Source organism: Pleuronectes platessa, chromosome 3 (assembly GCF_947347685.1).
Source record: "Pleuronectes platessa chromosome 3, fPlePla1.1, whole genome shotgun sequence".
NCBI lineage: Eukaryota > Metazoa > Chordata > Actinopteri > Pleuronectiformes > Pleuronectidae > Pleuronectes > Pleuronectes platessa.
In genome coordinates, this window is record NC_070628.1 from 8,179,723 (window position 1) to 8,202,775 (window position 23,053).

Genomic DNA, 23,053 nt, shown 5'->3' on the forward strand with positions numbered 1-23,053 from the left:
TGAACATACGTTATCTGTTATAGTCTCATTATCTATTTATCGTAATTATCTAATAACTGTTACAAAGTGTTCCGGAGGAGTTTCCGTTTTACTTCTATTCTGATGTCGTCACGCAGGCCGGAACCAATGTGCTGGGAACCAACGTAGATCGGGACCGGAAAACGTGAACACAGGAAGTCTGTGTCTTGTTGATAGCATGTAAGCTAACGTTTGTTGTTGTTGTTGTTTTTCTTCGTCGAAAACCGTCGAAATACACCAAAACAAATGGAGTCGACGGGACGCTCGCTTTACTCAGTATGTACGAGTCTTTTTCATTTCACAGGCAACGAGTGGCTGGTTTTGTATTTAGCCCGGAAGCTAACAAGAGATGACACAAATAAAAAGAGGAAATACTGTAATTGGTTGTTTTGAATGTTGTGTAGGGATGCTGCTGTTTTTCACTGATGATTGGATTAACTGGACTTTAACATATTTAACAATAAGCATTTTCCACTGTTTTCTCACATTGTACTGACACATTTGTTATCGAGTAAACAGTACAGAAAACATGACTACCTATCTTTGCCCCTTATGTGAAACAAATATATTTCACTTCTTAATTCAAGTTTGATATGTGTTTGTAATTTATTATATATAGTTAGTTATATTAAAGAGAATGGTTAAACTCTTACATTTCTTTGTCGTGGCAGTTTGATAACGAGATCTCAGGGAATCATTGATATGTTTTTATTGGCTCATAATGTTCTAGAGAAAGATCAAGCAATAGATTAATATAACAGATTATCACTTCTTATCAGTGATGGAAGAAATATCCGAGACTGATAAATAATCTATACTAGTTTAATAATGTGGTCTTTCATTCAGCAGGCCGGCACGTCAGGAGATATGACGCGCAGCACAGAAGAAGATTCTCTGGTGGATGGACCTCTGATCTCTGCCGACGCCCTCCACTCGGCTATCAGGAGAGAGTTTCAGACCCTGCCCACACACTGCTATGCTGCGCTGCTTTCTTTGCTGCATGTATGACTCACACACACACACACACACACACACACACACGCACATTGGGTTAGCAGGCGCTAGATTAATGAGAGAATTCCCTTATGTCAGCAGTAACCAGACTGTGTAAACGTACAAGGGCTCACATAGGAGGAGCTAAAGAAACTGAAAGTAAGGGTTGAATGTGTAAACAAGCAGCTGAAAGCACAATCCACTTTATGACCAGAGGTTAAATTGTCTTTCACTGACTCTTATATTAGTTTGATGATAGTGCTTCAACAGTGCGACAGTCATTTAGAGCTGTAATGAGGACAGTAGATTAATAGGCAGCTATTAATAATCATAAAACTGGGACATTGTCTTCATCCATCTTCTCCACTGTGAGGATCTTCTGCACTTCTGTGTTTAATACTTTATCATTGTAAATTAATATCTCTGTGTTTAGGGCAGAACAGGACATTTGAAGATGTCACTTTGGGAAACTGCCACGGGCCTTTTTCAAATTGAGAAATAATAATAAACCTGAGATTAATTGATGATTAAAAGAAATTGTCCGTTGCAGCCCTACAATCATTTCATATTATAATTTGTAATTCCCCCTATTTAGAAGATACTCTGATGAATGCGGCAGCTGTAAAGACGTTTTCAACAATCTGTGCTTTTATTTTGGTTCTTACAGTGGTTTATTTTCCGCATATAATTATAGTCTGTATAATAATAACATGTGCTGGTCTGACATGTGTTCTCTCTTCCACTTCTCAGGTTGTGTTTGTGGTGTTGTCGGTGTGCGTGGCGGTGCTGTGTGTGTTGAAATTTGGCGACGTGGAGATGTGTGCGAGTGTGTTGGGCAAAGTGACTGGTGACAGTGTGGTCGTGTATGGGAAGGTGTGTTTGTGGGGGCTGGTGCTGGTGTTCACCCGCTGCGCACAGCACCACCACGGTCAGGCCCGGAGGAGAGGATACCTGCAATTCTACAGACAGACACAAGGACTGAATAACCTCCCTCTCGCTGCTCACTCTGCAGGTACCAGCTGCATTTACTGCTCGTGTAGGTGTCAGGTTTGTCCACAAGGTGGCAGTGACACTGAAGGGAAAATGTCTGTGTTGTTCGCAGGGAACGTTTTGCTGTTGGTTGTTCTGGCTGCAAGATTGACTCCGCCTGTCCACAGCTACATTCTGATCAGCATCCTGGTGCTGGAGCTGCTGGTGGCAATGCCATGTCTCTTCTATTACTCAGGTAAAATACTCAGAACGTTTTTAACCAGCATTATTTCTCCAAACATTATTGTAGTTGAATGAAGTTTTACTGCAATCATTTTTTTTCTTATTCATGGACTCACAGCACACACATGCATGTAGTTTTTACGGCCAACCATAAACCCCTTGTGACCACTTCATCAAGCCACTCACACACACACACAGACACACACACGCACACACAACCCATTGGTTCCCAAGTCCCACCCAGTTCCACCCTATCCCTAAACCTCAAACAAGAGACTCACTAAATAAGATACAAACTGAAATAAAATAAATAAAAATGTAATCTATAGCATCAAAGATTACTCATGACCCCAACACTCCTTAAATTCAATCAATCTTGAAATTTGGTGTAAATGTTGAAATCAAGTGTTTCACAGAGAAATAGGTTTAATCTCATATCGTATATGTTTCATCTTTTAAACTGCCATTACTGCAAAGCCATTTTCAGGTTTTAATCCCGGAAAATGTCCAGACCCAATTTTTCTGCCTCAGACCAAAGCAGCCATGCCCCCCCCCCCCCCCCCCCCCTCCTCTCTCGTTCCCCTGATGCTCGGGTCCATCAGTGTTGTTTGGATCATGTTTGATGAAAAAAACCTTTTGTTTTGTTCAGTCGTTTCAAATCTAACAGTTTATAAACAGAGTGTGGTTTTGTTTTGCTGTTGCAGCATCATTCACGCTGTCAGGTTTCTTGTGGATGTGGGTCGTAATATCAGTAGTGATATATGGAGAGACACACCCTGCAGATTACATTACACACAAACACACTCATGACACACACACACCCACACACACACTCACTTCCCCCACTCTCAATCTGAGCAGATTCGCATCACAATACCTGCCCTGCCCTTTTCAGACCCAACAGCATGACAATCAACCATTCACCTCTCTGTCCCCTCTCTCCCCCTCTCTCTTCCCCTGTCTCTCTCTGCTGATGTGCTGCTTTTTTTTTTTATACTTCAGATATAAACTCCATGTCAACTTTGCTGGATAAAAGCTCACACCAACACGTCTGTTATTTGTCTCAGGCCCAGAGCTTGATAACAAGTTCTAGTTATTAAGATAAAAGTGTCCAAAAGTTCTGATTGCTTTGTTGAAATGCTGCAAGAGCAGGGTTAAGGGAGGTTTCACTTATATTGCTACAGAAAAAGTCAAAGCGTTTTAGGGAATATTTCTGTTCTCACGGCATGAACCCCCAGAAAATATTTTTCCTTCACATATGAGGAACGAATCAGGATATCGTCAGTGTCTGGTTTGTGGCCAACGCGTTCACAACAACAGGAAAGAGTCAGAGAAAAGTTCCAGAGAGTGTTGCAGTCTCTTCTTACATGCAGCTCCACTTTCAGTGCAGGCCTGAAAACAGCATGAGGGAAAGCAGTGGTGACAATTTACGCTGTGCGTTTGGACGTCCTTCCTAAATATGATAAAGTTATTTTCCTATAGTGCATTACTTCCCCTCAAGCTTTTGTAGAAAAACAGTAATACATTTTGTATTAATTAAATAAAATCTGACAAGATGACAAACTAACATGTGACAATGACAAATTGATATAACGAAGCAGAAATTAGCTAATAGGCGGAATGATCACTTTGGGTTCTGAGCTTAGCTTAACAGCATAAAAAAAGTGAAGAGTCGTGAAAGCTTCCACCGGAGATGTTTGTAATTATCTGCGGTGTGTTCTGCACATGCTGATGAGTTGAGCTGAGGTCAGGCTCCGAATGTCACGTGATTAAAATCGGCCATTAGAAGTCACTGCAGTTTAAGATGAACTTTCACAGAACATTCCCTGATTTTTAATTCAGCTGAATGTCTTTATATTGTTTTATATTTACAGTATATTCTGTGTAGGCTTGAATGCTGCATCAGGCCTGTAATGACTTAATAATGAATCATTTAAAATTATTATAAAACAATAACATTTTTTTGTTGGTCTAAAAGTTTCATAAGCAACTACTTTTTTTTATACATACTTTGTGTTACATGACTTTTTCTATATTTAGGAAAATTCAATCCAGTAATTTTGTTAATGTACAATAGACTGCTTGTTAATAGCAGATCCAACTTTGAACATGGGTTGTCAGCATGTTTACGTAACACAGCAGGGAATTTATTTTGCAGCACCTTTTTTTTTTACATAATCACGAAAGGTATGCTGAATTTTACTTTTTATTCCCTCAAAATAAAGACTCAGATACACAAATATCATGTTGGCAGGTCCATGGTTTGACTTTTAACTCCTAATCTACAGGGATTCCACATTGTGACACATCTGAGTTGACTATTATCCTTTATTTACTTGATATAAACAATATATAACATATATTAAAGCGATAAAAATGACCCCACATGTGTTAGAGTCGCCCAGAAGGTTTGGTGGACGTTAAAGCTGCGGCCTTGCTTCCGTCTTAAGGACAAATGCTGTTACCAATGCTCTATCAGAGGATATTGATATGTAAGAATGTGTATTGAAGGGAAATTCATATTAAAGGTGTGTTTGGCAGCTGAAGGGCGCAGATGCGAGGCGAAGATACCCGGGAGGCAAGGAGAGGAGATAAGAGGCATTAGGATTTAACCTAGCCAAAGGGTAGCCCTGAGCCCGCTCCACCCAAACACAAGGAGGGAGACACACACTCACACACATTGTCCCCGTGTTTACAGTGAGGGTGATCCAGTGTGTGAGGGGGTATCTCCGTTCACCCGTCGCATTCCTGCTCAGATCAGTGCAGTGAGGCACGGCGCAAACTGAGCGACGCCTCGCAGCGCAAACCTTTTAACCCAGAAACACTTATTCACACGCACGCACACACACACACACACACGCACACACACACACACTCTCTGACTCCGACTCCGACTGATGCAAAGTGTCAAGTTGGCATCAGTGAGATCAAGAAGGGAAAGACAAACTCTGTAGAGGAGAGAGAGGGAGATATATAATGCCTGCAGCTATGAAGTCCATACAGGAAGGCCTCGTTCAACTTCTCTTTGAAGTGCGTGGTGATTGTAAGTGTGTGCGTGTGTGTGTGTGTGTGTGTGTGTGTGTCTTTGAGGTTTTCTGTATGTTTCTGCCTCTCTCATTTTAACATGAATGCTCTCTCCTCTATAGACCCCCATGCACATCAAAGCTATGCCGTGGCCTTCAAAGAGTAAACTTAGAATACATCTCTCTCCTCGGCCTGGTCAGAACATAGTGTAAGCACTGCAGGGCGCACGCACACACACACACACACAAACACACACACACACACACACACTCAAACACACACGAACAGAATTAAAAGTCACTCTGGTTTTACTTTGTCAGATTTATTTAGATTCTATTTATTTTGATCAGCCAATTTATTTAAGTGGGTTATGTTCTAAAGTTGAGTTCCACTTTGGGACTTAGTTATTATAATCATCATAAAAACCTGTTTATAGAAATGTGGACCAATGCCAGCTCCATATAAAACGAAAGTCAGCGTAAGGATTGTGATGCCATTTAATAACAACACAAACAGTTTGTTAAATGTGTTGTGCTGCAGTTTGTATCCAGGTAAAGTCAGTCCACCAGAAAGATTCAATGCTTACAGAACAATTAGCTTTTATCTATATTCTTTATATTTTCTATGAGTTGAAGTAGGTTTGTGATTCTTTTCTCCTTCACATGAATCAGAATCATACATATTGCAAAGAGGTTTTCAGATACAGTACAAGGAATGCAAAAATAAACCAAATTGAAAGAGCAGGTACTGTAAGAATAAGGAGAAAGGTTAGAATCTAAAGTAAAGGAGCAATAAGTGAAAAAACTATACAACAAAATTAAATATATAAAAGTAAAAAAGAATATGTACAGAAAATGAATGAATTCAATGATATAAGGAGCAGGCTTTATTTCGCAGAATGCTAAGATGACCCGGGAGGCGTCAACGCGGCTCAATGCAAAACTGAGAGTCAGTTAGTTCGGTTGTTGGATCCATTTCCCTCCAAGTCTTTGATCCACTCGTTCCATCTTCGTTTGACCACTTTGTGCGTTAGCATCAGCTGTTAGCACCTCTGCAGCTTCACCATTATCACCTGGAAATGTGCAGCTCTGGATGGGTGATTGAAGCTTCTCAGATCTGACCAGACCAGGTCTGAGCACCGTCTGTCCAGCCGCATGAGTCTCTAACAGGGACGTGTGAAATGTGTCACTTCTTCTACACTGCGCCGTCCGTCCATCCGTCCATCCAGCCGTCCCTCCCAGCATCTCTGTCTGTTGCTCCTGCTGCTCTGATGCAATGAACTCCACAGACATCAACCAGATGTGTCTGCACTACATCACTGTGTTTGTATTTGTGTAATACTCACACACACACACTATGAAACCACCTGATTAACAGACATGCTAAACTCAACATTACTTGACACAACGGTACAATATCACGTCAGCAAATATCACAAAGTATTGTGGTATATAAATACAATTCGTTTGTTTGATGAGGGTGCTGCTCTCATATCGGCATTAAATTAACTGTAGCACCAGACCAGACAACAGTAGAAATGAACATGAGATTTGTCTTTGAGATGAGGTTTCAAATTAAATAAATGCTTTACTCTTTTCTCAAATAAGAAACCTCCATTTTTCACTTTCGCCGATGAGGTAATGTTTTCACCCGGTCCATTTGTTTGTTTGTTGGTTGGTTGGTTTGTTTTCTGCTGAACGAATTTCCATGAACATGGTGGAGGGATGCAGTTTGGGTCCAGGAAGAACCCTTTGAATCTGGTGCAGATCCAGATCAGGGGGGGAATCTAAGACATTTTAGAATATTGTAAAAGTACAGATTCTAGTTCAAACTTTTAATTTTCAATGATCCTAGAAATCCAATGCAGTGGCTTTGAGATATGTTTTGCAAGTATCTTTAATTAAGCTCATAGGCTACAAAGTTAAGAGTACAAATTATGTAAATCTATTGTCATAAATAAGAACTGTAATGATGCTGAAATTCATGTGTAACTAAGCTGACGATTTCCACAATACTTGCCCAACATTTGTCAACCCAAGTTCTGTACACACACACACACACAAACACATGCACACACAGTTGTAGAGAAGTTAAAATGTTAACATAACCTGGTTAATCAGAGTGTGTTTATCATGGAAACGTTTGCTCATCTGTGTGCTTTATGTTTGGAAATCTGAGGTAATGTTTTTTTGTTTATTGTTGTGTTATAGACGTTGTAAATATGTGACCCCGGTTTGCCTCGTTGTCGCTCTCTCTAGCAAACAGAGGCTCATCATCACTCTCTATCCTTTTACCTGCTTCTTTTCTTCTTTCCACCACGTTCATTTCTCTGACTCTGAGGAATGTCTTTCTCACACATACGTGCTTAGTATTTCATTATTTACGCACACACACACACACACACACACACACACACACACACACACACACACACACACACACACACACACACACACACACACACACACACACACACACACAGATTTAGGGCCTCATTATGCAGGAATGTGCAGTATTTCTGAGGATTGTGTTTGAGTGGATCCTGAGATGCTGAACTGTAGCAAAGCAAAGATAGGGCTCTTTAGAACCTCCCTGACAATTTCCTCTGGCTAATGACACTCACAGTCTTATCAATACTCAGCCTGCTCTTCCCTCGGCCCTTCCTCACACACACACACACACACACACACACAGACCTTATCTCCATTCAAACAGCAGCGACATTCAATCCATATTTTGCCCCTGGCTCTTTTCCTCTCGCCCACTGTATCCTAGACACTCACACCTCGCTGCTATCCCCACCTCTTTTGTCGAGGTGTATGTTTAGGGTGTAAGAATTAGAGGCTTGAGTGCAGGATATGGCAGCCCATAAGGGCTAAGTGCAGGATATAACAGCCTGTGTGTGTTTAGGAGAGGGAGTGGGATGGAAAACAGTAAAAAAAACAAATGTGTGCTGTTTCTCACCTGAGTGATTACCGTTTGTAGGAGAGCTCTCACTGCTGGATAATGTTTGTGCGTCTGACTGAAGATGTTGTGTTTGTGTTTTTTCTAGTCAAGGTGATGCGGTTCAACAGGGAGCGAGCCGCACCGGACGTAAGCCAAGAGGAGCACACGCACAACTACAGTATCACGAGTCTGCCGACTGAGACCGGCTTCAGGTAAACAGATTCCACTGGACCACACACACTTTCAGTCCCCGCCTGTCGGCCTCATGTTTGGTTAAACTGCCGAGCGACCTCACTGTCACAACAGCAAGGTTTCTACATGCTGACGACCAGACTGAACTGAACGTGGCCAGATAAACAAAGACGCATTGACCCACAAATGCTGATTGATGTGCTTTAGTTTGAAAGCCTTATTTCTCAGGATCAAACCAGAGGAGTTTACATTTCTTCTTTTAACTTTGTGTCCACGTTGTTTTTGATTTAATTCAAACTGAGATATGAAGGCATCCCTTACATTTGCAGTGAAAGTGGCCAATTTCTACCTCTTCTGGAGGAAGCCCCTCTTATCCTTCACTATATCCATCCATTGTTAAATAGTTACCTCATTGTACGAGGTGTGAGTTATTACTTTTTTTGAAAAAATTACTACATTTTTAAAGAGATCAAGATAACCGAGATACATTATCTTCATGGTCATCTCTGTCCATGTCTCTAAGGGTTAATATATAATCTCCTAAAACATGACAATCATTTCACATAATCATAAATGTGTTTATAATCATTTTTACACCTATGGCACAGACAAATAACCTGTGGCTGCTCCCAGACTTCGACGTTTTCCGAAATTGGTAAACGCTACTTGCCTCGTTTTACTTTGAATACTCAAAGGAAGCATTGTAGTATAGATGCAGAAAAACTAAGATGTTTGGAAACAAGAAAAGAAATCCCTGCTGTTACTTTTCTCCGCTGTTGATTCTTGCTCATCATTATTTTTCATAGATTTAGCCTGTATCGGCCTTTAGATTGATAATACTTAGCTTATTTGGTAATTCTTCAGATCTGTTCATAGTTGGGTTTAATCTAATATTTTGATTTGTTGACAAAAATGCTGTTGGTGTCTGTTTTCAGAGAGGGCTCAAGTCTGGAGGAGGTGGTGGAGAAGCAGGCCGACCTGATCGAGTACCTGAAGCAGCACAACACCTTACTGAGCAAGAGGCTTCTCAACCTGACTGCTCAGCACTGACCCCAGTGCAGCCTCCTCCTTCTCCAGGCTGTCACCCTCTCTGCAGAGGATCTATGGCTTCAAGAGAAAAGACTTAAACCATGAGACACACTGGATAAAAGACTGAAATAGGCAAATGCACCTGTGCGCGCAGCCCGAGTGAGTCGGACAGATGACGCAGGAGGAGGTGAGCTGAAAGTGGAGGAGGGTTTAAGATGAGGAGACGAGGAGTCATGGGTCACAGATCAGAGGTGAGGGGTTTTTATCGCTCTGTTTACGACCCCCAGTGACCCGTGGATGCTGCCGCCTGTTACTGCGAGAGGAGCGGAGAGGGAGCGACTTTGTTTTAGAGATCATCTGCACTAAAGAGGGACTGAAGGAGCAGGAGGGAGAGGTTAACTCTCCGAAGTCAAAGATCCCAATTAACGTTATGTGTCTGTAAAGTGGTATTTTTATGTCTGAATTTGTGTAAATACATAAAGTGGTGACAGTTTTTTTTCCCTATTTGTTCAGTCAGTTATTTTGAGTATTTGTGATCCAGCGCCAATAAATCTCTGATACACTCATTTCATTTCATTTGAGGCCTTTGTCAGGAGGAGAATTGACACTATAACAAAGTGAAACCCAAGTAAGAAGCTACTGCTCAGTGTTTATCTTTTGTAAGGTTTTGTAAAAAAAAGAGCCAGAACAATAGAAACAATGCCGGGTCAACGTTGGCTGGTGTGAGTGTCTTTTTGCCGCCTCACCTTTTTTCTGTGTTAAATTTCAACAGTCACGGGAATCTGCGTTAACGAAATATCGAGGTGGTCATTTGAGCCCTCGGGTGTTTGTTCCCCATTGTGATTCCTTTATGCTCCGGCGTCCGCGGCTCCACAGGGAGCGCGGCATTTACGACTTCTTTCCCGTGTGTCTTCTGCTGGGAGTCGTCCAGAGTGCTGCGGGTCTCAGGGTCACTGTTTGATCTGGGCCTGACTCGGTCACAGATATCTGCTTTTATTCAGGTCTCACTGATATTTGTCTGAGTCTGGTTTGAACTGTTATCCTCACATGTTGCCACAGTTCTCCACATCCATCGTCAGGTGTTGGTTTAATGCAAACGAGACTCAACAAGTAAATTCATTTTTTTTTTTTATTAAAAAGTTTAAAATGTGATTCAATAAACATTTGAAGTGCATACATGCATTTTAAACACTTATAGGAATACTATGTGGGTGCTGTTCATCGTAGCTGCAGTCACTGGACACGTCTCCTGCTCTTTGGTCTGTAGCTTCTCAGTGGAGCGTCTGGATTCATCAGGGAGGACGTTGAAGCTTCCTCACGTCTTTGTCCATGACGGTGAAAGCAGCGTTGGCTTTCCCAGACGAGGAGGGAAGGTGCTTGAGGATCGGAGGACCACCAAACTCCCATACAATAATATATCATGGTTTATATTTTCACCATTTCTTTTCTTTGGAATGAAAACTCAAGCTTGAAGCTGCGTGTGCGTACGTGAACAGCTACATATACATAGTATATACATATAGTCTTTAAATGGCTTTTTTCCTCCCCTCCATTTCAGTCCATGCCCTGGTACAAGGGTCGATCCAGGAATTTCCAGGTGCGTCCTTTTATATATTTCTCTCCTTTGGTCGCTCTCCTTCGTGTGTTTCCACCTGTAATGGAAAAACAATTTGTCAGTGTCTGGATTCGAAGGGGTCAGAGTGGCACAAAAACAGATTAAGTGACCGTGCAGGAGTCCAAATTAAAGCTGAGTACTCCCCCCTCCTCCTCGTGCCACTAAAACCTTCCTCTTCATCGTTAGTGAGATTTATGTCTGAGGCTTCCCCCCCCCTGCACTGGTGCGTGAATACACACCTCTGCCAGCGATCACACACACCTCCCTAACTGCCACCTGCCAGCTCTAACTAGGGTCTGGTTCCACGCATCACACGACTTGGCTCATAACCTCTTTCTTCACAAACAGAAACATGCATGAGGGCACCTCTTACCTCAGGGGAAGGGAACCCTCGAGTGGAGGGGCAAGCAGCGCCTGTGTTGGCAGTGGTGTCTGTGGTACCTTCTCCTTAGTTTGAGGAAATCTGAAAGAAAGAGACGTTTTGATTAAAACATGCAGCTTTATAAACGCAACAGGGTACTAGATATTATATTTTGTGGTCTGTAAGTAAGTTGGGCAGCTCACAGGCCAATCACAGGTTGTTTTGGGTGTTAAGGTCATTTAAATAAGTCTCAGAATGCACATTAAGCACTAAAATAAGATTTAACCGCATTTTTTACAGTCACAATTCTCCAGTTTTGTTGATTTTGAAGCTAACAGCTTGGGTTGTGGTTCAGTGGACTCTCTCCTGACCAAGGAGGGGCCTTAGTTCTTGGTTTTTTAGTTATTGAATGTTTGGATCCATTCACCAGCAGCAGGGACGACCCCCATTCTAATAAAGTGGGACTCCCAGACCTAACACATGATTATTTTTAAACGTCCCTAATAAATCCACTTTGACTCCCGCGGTTCACAGGCGGCCCGCCAAGCCCAGGAAGAGATAAAGTGCCAGATGACTTTATGGCCTCCTCCTCCTCCTCCTCCTACTCCTCCCGCTCCCTGTGAGCACCTCCGACACAAACCGCTCCCCTCGCCTGCAGCTACGCTTCTTTACACTTGGCACCGCTCCTCCATGTCATGTTAATGGAGGCGGCGTATTTGCATTGGCGTTTTAACACCGCGACTCACAAAAGCGCGCCGGAGCGCCTTCCAGCCCGGGGACAAAGGGACCCGCGGGGGCCGCTGTGCGATCCCCCAGGCGGCGCTGCCTGCCTCCCCTCTTCCTCCCCTCCTCTTCCTCCCCGCCATCGTCTCCATCATCACATGAACCCAATCACGACCCAAAGCCCCCGAACTCCCCCCCCCCCCCCCCCAACAAAAAACAGCTGTTTGGCCACTAAAAGGCCGCAACGCGTAAAAGCGCAACTTGGATTTACGCAACAACAAAAAAAAACAAGTGCCCCCCATAAGTTACAGTTTTAAATCCCAACTGCACGTCTCTATATTTTCTTTTTGATATTTTAGAGTAAGTGTTTATTTCCAATACAACGTGGGGGGGCATCGTACGTGGATGGTGCACTTCCGCCACGATGAAGTTCCCTCGGTGCGTTTTCTTTGTTTCACCATTAACAGTGGTATCACATAACGTAAAAATATAATGTTAGTGATTATTTAAAGTTTGACTTATTTGTATTTCTTTGCTAATAAGTTGAAATAGCTATGATTACCTGCAATTCACCCGAACATCGCGCAGTGATTTAAAACACTGGTAAAAACCGGCCGGGACTACGTTGGACGATGAAAGGACACCTGCCCGCCATTCAGGAAAGTTTGACGCTGTCTTTACTATTTAATAAAACTGTTTTATTTCTATATCGGAGCAGTTTTGAACTAACTAACAAACATTTAAATCCAAGGGGCATTGGCTAAAGCTATCTAGCCTAGTTAAAGTTAGCTTTAACTTAGTTAAGGACTGCAATTGTTAACCAACACCTGTTGGTCATCCAGAGAAGTTGCACGGTAAAGTTTTGCACTGCTTCTAACAGCAAAATAACATTTTATTTATACTTAGTATTAAGTTTGAAGTCAAGTTTAAGCTAATTACCAAAGTTTTAAAGAACAATGAGTGGGGTTTGAGTTAAATAACCTAGTTTAAGTTAAATAACCTAGCAAGACGTAAAGTACATTTGTGATGCTTTTACACTAAAATAAAACTTTCCTTTTAGTTTAGAGTAAGTTGAAGTTAACAAACAAACAATCTCTAAAACCCAATGTGCATTAGTGAAAGTTAGCTGACCCAGCAAGAAGTTAGGTACAGTAGATTCTCTGTGATTCAGAACACACGTTTACAAGCCTGGACTGTATTAGAACCACAATGGCAACACCTGGCGGCCATTGTGGGGTTCTGGCTGCTCTGGGAGATGCTTACCTGGTCTGGTGGAGGAGACTGATGCCACAGCAGCTGCAACCAGCAGAAGCAGGTAGAACAGGCTGAAGATCCTCATGGTTGTTGGTGTGTGTGGCTTCAGAAGAGCTCAGTTAATGGTTGTGCTGGTTTTTCCCCCACAGAAGTCCTTCCGCCCTCTGTGCAGGACGGATGATGCTCGGTGTGGTTGTGTGTCCTCTCCTTGTCCTTCAGTCCCAAAGACCCAGAGTCCAGTGCAACAAGGACAGAGGAGCCTCTTTTCTCCAGATGATCAGAATGTCCCAGAGGAATGTGAGTGTCCTGAGTGTTTGTGTGTCCAGCGAGAGTGCGATTGTCTCTGTGTCTGAGAGCAAAGTGACAAATAGTGCTTATCCCCCCACCTCCTTTATACAGCCTTTTAGAGGGAGGAGGGAGTATGGGGAGGGGGTGTTGCTCCCACAGCAGCTCCCAGCTCAACCCCTGACACACACACGCACACACCCACACACGCACACACCCCACACACACACACGCACACACACACACACACACACTCATTAGGCATTGCACATATTGACCCCACATGTAGAGGGCAATTCAAATGACAGGAAGCCCCCTCCCTAGCCTCCAACTGCCCCTTGAACACGCACACTCTCCTGCCGCATTTTGTGTGTGTGTGTGTGTGTGTGCATGTGTTTGTGTGCAACAACTATGAGTGATTGATAGGAGAGCGGAAGAGGCAGGCATTTTTGATTCATCGCCTCTAACATCAGAACAAAGATTTAAGAAAGCGTAGCTGAAAGTAGCAGGTCCTTCCAAGAAACCGATCCCTCCTCCCTCAGTTGTCCCCCCACCCCCGCACCGAGTGAGGGCACACACACACACACGCACACACATCTGGGGGCTTTCAGATGGTATTGGTGGGGGTGTTTGCACCGAGGATTTTGGGGCAGGAGAGCTGTTGAAGGGGATCCAGAGAGATGCCCTGCATGGACTATCGATAGCCTGACTGTCTGTCTGGGCCTCCGTCTACCGTCTCTGTCTGTCTGCACGAATGTCTGTCTTTGTTTCGTCGGTCGGTTCCAAATGTATGTCGTCTGATGAATGGGGTTAGTTGTTCGGTATTTTTCTGGCAAAAAAAACTATTGTCTTTTGAGGATTTAGTGCAGTTTTGTCTTTGGTTCAGTTAGGTTTGGAAGCAGCTTTTTTTTTAGGCATGGTATCTAACTTCAGTTACAGCATCTGTCTAAAGTATTTAAAACTTCCAAGTAGCAAAAGCTGGAATAAAATCATTGTCCTTCAATTATAATAATCAAATATGATGTTTTATAGTTAATGCTGAGTGTAGAGCTTCAACTATTTTATTTATACATGTCTAAAGCTCTGGAAAGTATTTAAAATGTACTGTTTTGTAAGCTGAGCTGGTGTCAAGTTGTTTGTAGTGTTTGTCAGAAAGTTCTTGATTTAAATCAGAATTTTGAGAATTTTACAACATCCACAGGAGGCGAAGCTGATGCAAGTGTTATTGTTTTTATTTGGTAGATTAATAAAAAATCTCATTCCCTCACTCTTGTGTAATAAAAAAAGTGGTTTTGCACTTTGCAAAAGATATTTCTGAGAGCAAGAAAGCTAAAATGTTCTCATGCGGAAGTGCTATCTTCCATGATATCAAAATATCCAAACACTACCTGGCTCAGCGTCTCCTGCCGGTGGCCGGTTGGTGGTGTAACAGGGTTTTCTTGCAGCGGGGAACCCACTTCACTTGACATTAGCTCTGCAGTCGCCGGTTGCTTTGCAAAGTGTGGGGACTCATTAGCGTGTCTGCTTACGGCCGTCTCTGTGGACTGAGACTCTCCATTCAGCACCCGGCTAATGAATTAACACATTAAGATGAAATGTCAGCCATTACATGTGAATGAGGATTAGAGAAGCAGCAGGACACTAATGGACCACAGGGCTCAAAATAGTCGCTGAGACTTTGAACAAGCATGTGGACCGTCGGCTCTCTTCAGCCCCAAAAAATAGACAAAGGAGAATGGAATCTCCACTTGTATAATTTTTAGAGCGCGTGTACGTGTCGGTGTCATTGTGGCTTCAAAAAATGTCCCCTTTATTGCTTTATGGTGTTTGCAAAGATGTTTGCTCGAAATGACAGAGATTCCACGTGGATTTAAGGGTCACGTACAAACACAAGCATTCTCGTACACACGGTCCTCCTGCTGCAAACACTTAGCAGCTGAGGTATGCAGTTTGTTTCTGTGGCAAGCTGCAACTTTGCATATCAGCTGCCATTGTCTTTAAGAAACTTTTTATTTTCCCCTATTTGAATATGCTAATTCGGCTCCAATTGTCATTCAGAGCCACCTGGTATCCACTGCCCACAAAGTGCTGCCAAATCCCAGCTACTGCGTCTTTCCCTGCTCCTTTCTCTCAGCACCGAAAACAGAAAACAAGTGAATCATACCAACTTCTCCCCACCGGGTATTCTGTGACTGATTCAAGCGTGTTGTAATATTTGTTCTTCCTGGGGATTATACGTTTTTACAGGGATTACCCAGCCTGCTCAAACACTCCCCTACGAGAGAGGGACACACACACACACACGCACACACACGCACACACACACACACAGCAGCCTCCTATTAACCTGCGTCACTACCTTGACACTGCTGCCCTCCACACTCACTCTCTTCAAGGTGAACATTTTGTATGAAACGAGTAGTTGGATAATAAACCTCAGTACTGCCTATAAAAATCTCAAAAATATGTCTGCAACATTGATTTGTTATAGATCTAACGTTCAAATATCTCCCTCAGATTCCCAGAGTCCAAGGTGATGCCTTCAGGTGTCTTGTTTTGATTAAGCAACAAGAGATACAGTAAATACTCACATTAGGGAAAACTTAACAGTACAGTGTTGTGTGATATTGCTTAATAAAAGGTTTTATTTTCTGTCAATAGAGTAATCTTTTAAATGAGCACTGTTCTCAGTAGAAATCAGAGTTTCTCAAATGCTGTAACTGCTTGTGAATCTCCATGTCAATCCAGGTCCACATCATCGTTGGCATCTTCTATTTTCATCCTAGGATATTTGCAGTATCAAGTCCGATGCATTCAAGAAACATTATCCACACACCTCTACCGTACTTTTATAATCAAAAATAATTAAAACAGGCTTAGAACATAAACTTCAACGAGTAATTCTTTGATTGCATAGTTCAGTGATTAAATGAAAACCGACAAATGTTGGATTTCTTGCAGGCCTGCCTGAGTACAGACAACATTTAACATTTGACAACTTTTGGACTTTTGAAAATTGTTTGAAAAAGACAAAGATTATAAACAAACAAAGATTAAAAGTAAACAGTTGCAAGAAGTATCATGTGTTATGTGATATATTTTTGTCATATTTGTCTGTGGGTAGTTTTAAACAAATTTATAGTCCAATTCAACAAGACGATAACCAGCGGATCAAGATGTGTTTTATGTTGTCATATTGACATTCATATTTCAGTATTACTGGCCTAAGAAAATCAGTAATAACAATTCTAGACGTTAATAAATCTGCTGCAGAACAATTTAAGCTTTATTTTGATGGTCACATAGTCATAAGACAGCCTACAAGTGTTATAGTGTCAGTTGGGTAATATTGAGTACATTTTGGATTAGTGTGTAACTCAGGAGGGAGTCTGACAGATTTTCTAGTAGCTGTGATCTTTATGACTCCGGAGGAAGCTTCGGCCTCTCCAGCCCTCTTGAGTTTTCACTTTCTTCTTCCTTCTCCCATCTTGTCATTACCAGGACCCACTGATAAAGAACTTCCTCTCTGATAAAACTTGTTAAGGACAGTGGGTCATAAAGCTATTTGACCATAAAGTAGGGAGGTTTTGGGTCAACACAAGTCTCCAGAACAGCCTCAGTAATCAATGATTTTCTATTGAAGTGATTAAACATCATTTATCCCAAAAAGATATTCTATCATTTGATTTTTTTTTTGTTTGAGGAAGATGCTGCTCATACATGATGGTCCAAAAATAATGTGTTCAGTTGGATTCAAATTGGGTAATTGCAACACTTCCAAAGTATTTAATTTAAATCAAGGTTGAGTGATGTGATGATGCATTTATTGCAAAATACATATTTTTTGAACAACATTGATAATATCCATACATTTATCATTTACAACATAGCAGCTAAAGTTGTAGCAGGGTAATGAAGTACAGGGAAGTACCATAAAAGATTGCCCACCAATTTTTCTTGTTGATATGTCCATCATTATGATATAATTCAATACGATTTTTTACATTTCAATGTATAATAGTAAAAAGAACTATATTATTACATTGTGGTGGGAGGGTAAAATAGTCTAGTTGCAGGGGGGATTTCTGTAGCACTGTGTGTGTACATCAAATTACACATGATCCACGTTGGACTTGGAAGTTTTGATGAACAAAATCAGGGTTAATTAGGGAACAAGAGTTTGTGCAAGTTGGTGCAGTTTGTTTGAATACAAGTGGATCGGTTGGGCCTTGGTGTTGGTATTCACTCTACTTGGTGCCATTCTAATTTAAGAGTTTAGTTTGTTGCAGAGTTGGACCAATTTTTGTGATGTTAACTTGGTTCAATGCCTCAGTTATTTTTGTGAGTGGTGTTCTAATCAGTTCAACAAATTGCCAGATTTATGAAAATACAACCAGATCTGTCTCGCTTCTACACACGAGAACAGAGATGAGCCATTCGTCTGACATTTTAAGGGTGTAGTCCGGTGTCTGGGTGTGTGTGTGTACGAGGGTTGATTGTGATCTGATGCGTCAGTTCGTTGTCCATCGTTAGAGTGATAGCTGCTCTCTTGTTATGCCAAAGGTCTTCACTGTTAATGAGGGCCGCAGCCAGCCAGACCTTAATTACTCTTAAGACCCTTTATCTCCAATTGCCCAATACAGACCTCAATGGATGCATATGCACATAAACAGCAATGAACACTCAATACACAGATTATATAATATCTCATCAGGACACATCACACAGCCTGAATCACAACACAAATGAGTCGGGCGTTTTTTTTTTTCTTTTTCAAATGCACTCCTGTGAGGGAAAATATCTACAGCTGATTAACCCTGTCTTTTTCCCGGAGCTCCTCGTCCCCTGTGTGTCGGCCACTAGACGGCTGACTGTGGAGGAGTGACGGAGGGCTCAGGGGTCAAGGGGCAAACTCAACAGGGAGCAGCCTCTAACCCCCCAGGATGTCACCCCACAAGGTCTTCAGGGGCCAAAAGTCACTTTGTTTTGTTTAATCCTAAACCAGACACAGCGGCTTCCATGGACACACGAACCCAGTGTCCAGACTCTGCACTGCAGCGTGGCTCCGTATGGCTGTAGATTGATCCACATGAGTAGATACAACTATTAACAGTGCACAAAGATCAAAGTTCTGCAAAAAGTTCAAGCTTGGCCTTGATTTGCTTGTGTTCGATCTGGTCTGGTTATTTTCAACAGTAGTGTTGATGTGATGAGAACTGCAGATGGAGCTAAAGAGCCATGGTTAAGACTCAGGAGGCCAGCAAATAGTGACTCATCATACTTTCATTTTGGCTCAATTTTTTTTTAACCTTGATTTTTCCAAACAACCTCCAGATTTCAACTATCAATCATTAGTCTTTATTAAATTCCGGACATGATTTGCAGCTTGGATTATAGCAGAAACATAATTCCGTTGATAACAGTAGTTTCCCACCCTCTGTGCGAAGTCAGAGGACGATGGCCACAGTATAAATTAATGCATATGTTCAGTTTTTAGTCCATTTTGAGTTCCGTCTCTCTTTTGTTCTTGTGAGAACTTCATTGTTCGATGAAAACTGGCAGATAGAGAGTTCTGACCTCATGGCTTCTGTTGAGCTTCCTTTGTGATGACTCTCTTGTTTCTGTTATATGTTCTGGACTCATGTGCACCATAGCGATCTCTGTCTAAAAGGGAACATGCACACAAGTCACAGCGTTAGCAGTGTTTATCCACGTGTATCTGATAAAGACTTGGACATACTTTCTGCATCCGTAGACATGAACGTGCACATTTCCCGGGTCACACAAATACCCGATATGATCATTAGGCGTGGCTGGGGGGGGGGCACGAGTTATGAATATGTTCCTAATTAACAACCTGGTAAACTTGAAATCTGCTTGGATGAGAGAAGTAACGTTTCCTGGCTCATCTGGAAACAGGGAGAGATCGAGATGTAGCCTATACTCGATGTGCACGGCGGGATAATCAGACATAATTTTATACTTTCATCCTCCCCCTTAAGTAAGTTTATCCCCAGAAATTAAATATTAATTTGTAATGGGAGATGGATAGTTCACAGATTTACCTCGCAGCCACTAGTTTTGGGTTGCATGGGGACGTCCACGTAGGCGTCTGCGCGAACACGCAAACTATGAATTGGCCAGAACAGAAGACGTTCGGTACCTGACTGGGGTTCACGTGACTGGTTGAAGATTGAAGCCATGATGGTGAGGGAGAAGATGATGAAGGCGATGATGATGAAGCTCATTTCTAAGGCAGTGAAGGGCAGATCCATCTACACAACTATACAATTACAACACAAAGCACAAGGGGTTTGAGTGGAATTAGTGTGTTAATAAAAACACAACCCAGGTGGTTTGTCCCAGTACAACCAATAATAGCAGCAACAACTACAATTGAATGCACCTAGTCCATGTATGAAAATAGAATTGGTTGTCAGGCACAAAAGCATTTTGCATTACGTTCATGAAAAGTAGTGTTGTCATAGCAATACACAGCTTTGGATGCAGCAGCCTGTTGTCTCCACTAGAGGGCATTACAACACTGTTATTTGCAATAGTGTGTTGGTTTAATATGACTCATTCTCCTCAGTCTAGCTACAGTACTACTTATAATGCTTAACTTAGGTCTATTGTTGTCCAATGTGCAGAAGCAGAACATTTCCCTGGTGTGTTTGAGACATTTTATCACAGAATCAACTGTTTGTGATTCATTTTCGTCTGAAACATTTGAATTGTCCGGTGCTCAGTGTCTCATCCTGTGTTTTATGAATCAAGTTAAGAAATGCTCTGTAGTAGAGAATGAAATTCGAAGCACCTGAATAAAACTGTCAGGGATGAGGTAAAATAATAAATTTGAAAACTTTCAGGGAACTTTTTTTGTTTTCAGTAACGTTTTATGGTTAAACTGTCAGACAAACTACTTCAACCACAATTGTACTGTCTCCATTTATCATCATAGGTTGAATCCTCATGACCATTTGTACTGGAGCGTCACTGAAATTCTAGAATGAATAAATGCAAACAGATCATCCCTCTTCAGGTTTAAATGTCTATTTGAAAACAAAATTAGATGTGTATTAATTTGGGAGCTGACTCCAAACCTGTCAACACTCCTTTTGGTTAAAAACCTAGATTTGGAAAACCCCTCTCTGTTGCTGCAGGTGATCTTTATTCAATACACATTTCCTGAGCAAAATCAAACATTGAGACACAACAAGAACAATAAGTAGTCACAAGGATCTTGAAACTTACCAGGAGCAGAATCACTGCAGCTATTGTCAGATCAGAATAAAAGGATATGAGTGTGTTTTCACATTTACACGCTCTTAAGAACGAAGAAAGCAGGTAGTGTCTGCAGCAGGTTTTTATTTATTGATTCTGTCCCGTTCAGGCCACACCTTCGTGCCTCATCCTGGAAGGTTACAACTCTGGATCCTGTATCAAGCACACATACACACACAACACGCACACGATCATTCATAGTCCACCATCTTTTAACTGATTACACACACACACACACACCCAAGGCTTTGACTGACATGACCTCATAATAAGGAAACAAACAGAAGAAGAGTTTGCTGTAGTTGGCAGAAGTTTCCTCGTCATCGGGAGTCAAGCGACACACTCCTGACCTCGTGCTCGTGTGTGAGTTTCTGAAGGAAAAGAAATATTTGAAAATGGTCTCACAAAAATCTTAATACTACTACGGAAAATAAATCAGAATATATATAATGTAAATGTATTAAGTATATATGAATTATGTATTGTTATATGTATTCAACATACATTATGGATATATTTTAAATGAAAGAAATAGAAAAGAAAGTTTAATGAAGAGATCTTCTGTAATTGACATTTAAAATTTTTTGTAAGTAGCCCCCCCAAAGGTTTTTTGTGCTGTTGAAAAGAAATAAAGTAATTTGGATAAATAAAATAAACATAAATAAAACTAATTGAACGGCACCAGGCTTTATTGCAGGAATCAGTTATTCTACTCCTGTGGGTTTTTTTCCGGAAGAGATGAGGGTCTGTGAGAGGCCTCTGATGATTTGTGTGAAGTATAAAGTATCTGTAGAGCTCAGCAGGAGACGTGTGTGTGTGTGTGTGTGTGTGTGTGTGTGTGTGTGTGTGTGTGTGTGTGTGTGTGTGTGTGTGTGTGTGTGTGTGTGTGTGTGTGTGTGTGTGTGTGTGTGTGTGTGTGTGTGTGTGTGTGTGTGTGTGTGTGTGTGTGTGTGTGTGTGTGTGTGTGTGTGTGTGTGTGTGTGTGTGTGTGTGTGTGTGTGTGTGTGTGTGTGTGTGTGTGTGTGTGTGTGTGTGTGTCCGTGCGTACCATTTGAGTTTCCACATTCCTCATTGAACATCCCAGTAATGGTGAAGAGGGCGAAAACCAGGAGACAGAACATGATCATCAGCGCCTCCAGCTCAGTGAATGGAGATGCCATCCGCCACAGCTCTGTATGTGTGGACAGTAAATCTTTCACATGTCCTCATCATCTAAACCTTACCCATCACACACTGGAACAAAACAAGGATAACTTACCTCTGATGTGCAGGAACACGGAGATGTTGACCAATACACACGCAATCTCACTCTGTGTGTGTAACGCACTTAGAAAACCTGTGAAGAGCTGACTTACTCGTCCCCTCTCAAGTTCAGGTGAGATCATATTAACCCTAATTATTAATGGGTCCAGTGCCTCTGTGTATCTGTGAGTTTAACAGTTGAAATGCCTGATGTAAAAAGTACGAATCTAGGTAGTGTTTGGTTTAGACGGCAGAATTGTAATATTGTAGTGTTCTAGGTTTACATTTATCCGTGGTTCTGAAACTGAAACCTTGTGGAAATAGAGGATCAGGTGGATTTTTCTTTTTCTTTTTTTTTTCTGGAGGTGAAACAAATCCCATGTGATGTGGGAGGTTTCCTGTTGCTACAAAATAACAAATCTCTCTGTTGTCTTCAACACCTACTCATCCTCAATGTACTTCACATACTAACACAGACACAAAGAGGTTCTATAGATACATTAAAAAGTAAATGAGGTTTTGCTAGAATAATACACAGAATTAAATTAGACAGCAAAACAATGAATCTTTAGACTTCTCCATTTCCAATGCAATCTTGTAAAATTGCAAAAACACATGTGTGTTTGTGCATAGATTGGACTGAGGATTTTTTGGCAAACAGGGCAAATTCATATCTTACACCACCTCTCACCTCTTGGAAGGAACTCGGTTGTTCCAACAGAGTGTGAGAGAAAAAAATCTGGTCAACTTTACCATAAATACACTAATATATATTTATAGTGTATATAGTGTAAGCAGAACTTAAGGTTCCTCCCCTTTTGTCTTGATCCTCATTTTGATTTTTTACTCTGGATGTTTCTACTCTGGACTGATGT

The 23,053-nt window shown here is 41.7% G+C and overlaps 1 protein-coding gene across 3 annotated transcripts; it reads left to right on the forward strand.

Moving 5' to 3' along the window:
• The first annotated feature begins 155 nt into the window (after positions 1 to 155).
• tmem192 (transmembrane protein 192) lies at positions 156 to 9,980 on the forward strand. 3 transcript variants are annotated; one of them, XM_053419467.1, is made up of 6 exons: positions 156 to 294; positions 865 to 1,020; positions 1,762 to 2,023; positions 2,114 to 2,236; positions 8,300 to 8,405; positions 9,321 to 9,980. In XM_053419467.1, exons 1-6 carry the CDS (start codon positions 265 to 267, stop codon positions 9,433 to 9,435), a joined length of 792 nt encoding a protein of 263 aa, XP_053275442.1. In that variant the 5' UTR covers positions 156 to 264; the 3' UTR covers positions 9,436 to 9,980. The 3 variants fall into 3 exon arrangements, with proteins under 3 accessions (XP_053275442.1, XP_053275443.1, XP_053275444.1); XM_053419468.1 differs by having other exon boundaries at positions 868 to 1,020; XM_053419469.1 differs by having other exon boundaries at positions 161 to 298.
• The last annotated feature ends 13,073 nt before the right edge of the window (positions 9,981 to 23,053 follow it).

Excerpts from the sequence above, each read along its gene's own strand:
- tmem192 (XM_053419467.1), top strand. The coding sequence starts at position 265 with ATGGAGTCGACGGGACGCTCGCTTTACTCA. Across the intron at positions 2,024-2,113 it reads TCTCGCTGCTCACTCTGCAG|GGAACGTTTTGCTGTTGGTT; the intron begins GTACCAGCTGCA and ends TGTTGTTCGCAG. Across the intron at positions 8,406-9,320 it reads CCGACTGAGACCGGCTTCAG|AGAGGGCTCAAGTCTGGAGG; the intron begins GTAAACAGATTC and ends GTCTGTTTTCAG.